The sequence below is a fragment of the Danio rerio genome, chromosome 7 (assembly GCF_052040795.2).
Source record: "Danio rerio strain M-AB ecotype USA chromosome 7, GRCz13ab, whole genome shotgun sequence".
Classification (NCBI taxonomy): Eukaryota; Metazoa; Chordata; class Actinopteri; order Cypriniformes; family Danionidae; genus Danio; species Danio rerio.
The window spans coordinates 76727501-76732500 of NC_141027.1; the positions used below are offsets into that span (position 1 = coordinate 76727501).

Genomic DNA, 5000 nt, shown 5'->3' on the forward strand with positions numbered 1-5000 from the left:
ATTCATACTTCTGCGTGCTGTTTCTGTTGCTCTGCAGTGACACTTCCGAAACGCTAGTGGGCAGTAATGTGTTTATGTTACTCTGTGTCAAGTTTCTTCACTGGTGTTTTTTTTCTGGACGCTTCCTTAAAGTACAAGTGGTTCAAATTCGCTCATTTTGAGGCAGGAAGCGGCGGACGTGCAACAACTTGAACCATAAGGTAAACACAAAACTGTTCATATGGCGCTGCTTCACGAGACATGACACTTGTAAACACTAGCTCCGACAGACTTGCCGTGGTCGTCGGTGTTGCTGATGGCTCTCTGTCCCACCCACACTTATCAGCACTACCAAGCCAACCAATCACAGAGTTTGTGATATGCATCGTTGCGACATTTAGTTAAATTTTTTTGAGAGGTGCGTGTCAGTGACTCCGACAGCCACGGCGAGGGCTTTGTATCTACGCGTAGGTTGCGCCGTAGCATACGAGTGCCCTTGAAGCAGAAGTATAAATCAGCCTCAAGGCGAAGGAAAATGAATGAATAACTCACAACTAACCTATCTGTAGTTTATTGCTATAATATAATGTGAGAAAATGTGATTTAAAAAAGAAAAACCAAATATAAACATAAAAATATTTAAATATTTCTTGTTTGCTTGTTATCTTATCCAGGGGTTCCCAAACTTATTAGCTTGTGACCCCCAAAATAACAATGCTAGTGACTCGCGACCCCCAATATCCTCTGAGGTGGTTATATATACAGAAACCTTGCATGCGATAGCGCGCACACACCAATAGACCAAAGTTTATTCTTAGTTTAATCTTTTTTTAATGTAAATCAGAGCTGTAAATGTGCCAGAAAGTTTAACCTGATGTTATAAAATCAATCTGCTGCATCTGACGCCATAGGTGTGTCTTTAAAATTATGTAATTACACCAGGGGTCGCAAATCAATAGAACTAGTAACTATAAGCTACTGTAGTAACTATATAGTATATATTAACTATAAACAACAATTTTTCTCTTCAGTAGTTTGATAAAATATGGTTTTATATAAATAATTAGATTTTTGGAAATCACCAGGCGACCCCCCCCCCCCCTTCATTGTCCCGCGACCCCTTGGGGGGTCCCGACCCCCACTTTGAGAACCACTGATCTAATCCACCAAATCCTGCCTTAATCGCATGTATGGACAGCACCTACAAGATAGATTTGAGGTTTTTACTTTGCCATACACTGCATAATGGTGCTAAATAATTTTTGTTGTTCATTTTTCCAATCCAGGCTCATTCTGAAAACGTACCCCTAAATACATTTCTAAAGACTGCCAAATATGTTCCAGGAGCTGTTTTGCGAAGGTTTTGTTTTCGCAAATCCACCAGAGGCCGCTGTGTATGCTTTTTGAGATCTCAAATTTCGCTTGCGTGTGCCATTCGCGCCTGCTCTTCTCGCGTAAATCCAACTGAGGCCTCTGTCGGCTGACTGACTGACTGACTGACTGACCCAGCCTTCCCCTTCCCTAAACCCAACCGATAGTGTTTTTAAAAGCACCGATTGACCAGCGTCCACCCTCTTCCCTAAACCCAACTGAAAGTGTTTTTAAAAGTAATCCAGAAAAAGAAAAGCCCTCGCGGCAGCCTGATTTTTTTTTTTTTTACCACATTTTAAGATGTTACCGTATTCTTACTAGGTTATTTACTTGCTTATTTTTTGGCTTTTGTTTGCATCTTACCTGCTCTCTGGAACTGTTCTTCGACGGACTTGAACCCCGTCGTCTCGGTCAATTCCGCTCTGTCACAAGTCTGCTGGCATACACGGCGAGCTACTGAACAAACTGGTAACAGCGGAAAAGCTGCCGATATGGAGGTAAGCAGTCAGCTAGTCAGTGAGAAATAAAACGGCGTCAAACCACCCAATAGCGTTTGTTTTAAAGACGAAATGCAGCCATACGTACTTCTGGCTACATCATTTGCGATCTCCAGAAATGTACATAGGGCTACGTTTTCAGAATGTGCCTATGTTGGTACGATGTTGTTTAACTCTTTTTCTGTAACCCGTAGGTGTGGAGTATTACAACAAAGTGATCGACAGCTTGATTGCTAGTGGTGTGACCCCCATGATCACCCTGTGGCACATGGACTTACCTCAGGCCCTGCAGGATTGCGGTGGCTGGTGCTCGGCAGAGATTGCTGACACCTTTGAAAGTTATGCCAGCTTTTGCTTTAAGACCTTTGGAGACCGAGTCAAGCTCTGGATTACACTGAATGAACCTTATGTTTGTGCTATGCTAGGCTACGAGGATGGTATCTTTGCCCCTGGGATTAAAGACCCAGGACTGTCCGTCTATGTGGCTGGTCATAACATGCTACGGGCACATGCTAAAGCCTGGCATGCTTATAATACACATTTCAGGCCTTCACAAGGAGGGCAAGTATCTCTGGCTTTGAACAGTGACTGGGCAGAGCCGTTGACTGCAAAAGATGCTGCGGCCACCGAACGCTATAAAGAGTTCACTCTGGACTGGTTTGCTTGTCCGGTGTTTTGCACAGGAGATTACCCGGAATCCATGAGGTCCCGGATTGAGAATAGGAGCCTGGAACTGGGGTATAAGCAAGGTTCACGACTGCCTCACTTCTCAAAAGACGAACCCTCTCCATTGGGCACAGCAGATTTCTTTGCGGTGAACTATTACACGTCTCGGAAAGTGAAAGATCTAAGTGAGAACACGGAGCTCAGTTTTGTTGGAGATCAGGGGGCGGAGGGTGTTATTGACCCATCGTGGCCCATTTGTGGGGTGCACTGGTTGGCTGTTTACCCTGAAGGATTGCGGAAGTTGCTAAAGTATATTAAGGTACTTCAATTTATTTGTGTACACCTACGTGATCAGGGTGAGGCAGTAGGTAGTGCTGTCGCTGGTTCGAACCTCGGCTCAGTTGGTGTTTCTGTGTGGAGTTTGCATGTTCTCCCTGCCTTCACGTGGGATTCCTCTGGGTGCTCCGGTTTCCCCCACAGTCCAAAGACATGTGGTACAGGTGAATTGGGTAGGCTAAATTGTCCGTAGTGTTTGAGTGTGTGTGTGAATGTGTGTGTGGATGTTTCCCAGAAATGGGTTGCGGCTGGAAGGGCATCCGCTGCGTAAAAACTTGAAGGATAAGTTGGCGGTTCATTCCGCTGTGTCGACCCCGGATTAATAAAGGGTCTAAGCCGACAAGAAAAATAGACCTCTGTGTCCTAAAAACAAATGACAAGTCAAGATTCCACCATAAGCTATTTGTCTGTACAAATTTCACATGAAAGAAACATTTAAAGGGGACCTGTTATGACCCTTTTTACAAGATGTAAAATAAGTCGCTGATGTCCCTAACTCGGGTTGGGTCGATAGACATCACGATGCTGAGCCGGCATTGCAATACCTCGGCCCCGCCCCCATCGCAGCAGCAACTCGCTTGCGAAAAACACACACTCAGGCCCCGTTTACACTAATACATCTGGAGCTCTCTCAACCTCAATAGACAGCAGAGGTCCAGAGACGTATTGATATTCAGTTGAAGTCAGAACTATTAGTCCCCCTGAATTATTAGCCCCCTTGTTTATTTTTTCCGCAATTTCTGTTTAACGGAGAGAAGATTTTTTTCAACACATTTTTAAACATAGTAGTTTTAATAACTCAGGTTAATTAGGTTAACTAGGCAGGTCAGGGTGATTAGGCAAGCTATTGTATAACAGTGGTTTGTCTATCAAAAAAATTATATCTGAAAGGGGCTAATAATATTGACCTTAAAATTGTATTTTAAAAATACAAATTGCTTTTATTCTAGCCAAAAAAAACAACAACAAAAAAAACAAAGAAGAATTTATCCAGAAGAAAAAATATTATCAGACATACTGTGAAAATTTCCTTGCTCTGTCAAACATCATTTGGGAAATACTAAAAAATAAAGACAAATTCAAAGGGGGCTAATAATTCTGACTTTAACTGTGTGTCCTTTAATATACTAACAAATGCTTTTACATTTGCTTGTTTTTTTAGGACACATACACCAGTGTGCCCATCTATATCACAGAAAATGGCTTTTCCCAGATGGGACCGGTTCAGATTGAAGATGTCGACCGCTCCCAGTTTTACGAGGACACTTTGCAGCAAGTTGGCAAAGGTACTGTCATGTTTGTGCTACGCAGAGTGCAAAGTTCATTTTTATACGGTTAGTCTAGATTTGACCTTTTAAAAAAAGAAGTGCACCTTAATGTTATATACTCTTGTATACAGTATATTACATCCAGTTGAAGACAAAATGATTTAATCACTTTTTCAAATATTTCCTAAGAATAACACATCTCTAAACATTATAGTTTTAATAACTCATCTCTAATAACTGATTTATTTATCCTTGCCATGATGTCAGTAAATAATATTTGACAAGATATTTTTCAAGACACTTCTATACAGCTTAAAGTGACATTTAAAGGTTTAACTAGGTTAATTAGGTTAACTAGGCAGGTTAGGGTAATTAGGCAAGTTATTGTATAATGATGGTTTGTTCTGTAGACTATTGAGAATAAAATGCCTAAAGGGGCTAATAATTTTTTCCTTAAAATTCTGTTTAAAAAATTTAAAACTGCTTTTATTCTAGCCGAAATAAAACAATTAAGACTTTCTCCAGAAGAAAAAATATTATCAGACATACTGTGAAAATTTCCTTGCTCTGTCAGACATCATTTGGGAAATATTAAAAGATACCAGTATTCAGCTTAAAGTGACATTTAGGGGTTTAACTAAGTTATTTTGGCAAGTTAGGGTAATTAGGCAAGTCATTGGACAACAGTGTTTTTTTTTGCACTCAATTAAAAAAAAAATTATTTATTCCAGCCAAACTGAAAGAAATGGGACTTTCTCTTGAAGAAGAGTATAATAGGAAATACTTTTAAAAGTTCCTTACTCTGTTAAAAACATCAACCAGGAAAATATATGATATTTTGAGACATAATCAGAATTTTGTCTTTAAATGTTTATTTATTTTT

General features: G+C 40.5%; 1 protein-coding gene across 3 annotated transcripts in view; it reads left to right on the top strand.

Moving 5' to 3' along the window:
- The window catches only part of gba3 (glucosidase, beta, acid 3 (gene/pseudogene)), a 20448-nt gene that overhangs the window by 2019 nt on the left and 13429 nt on the right, over nt 1-5000 (top strand). For all 3 annotated transcript variants that reach the window (NM_001020693.1, XM_087259404.1, XM_087259403.1), the window contains 2 exon segments: nt 2042-2832; nt 4012-4135. In NM_001020693.1, the coding sequence (NP_001018529.1) occupies nt 2042-2832; nt 4012-4135 (915 nt within the window).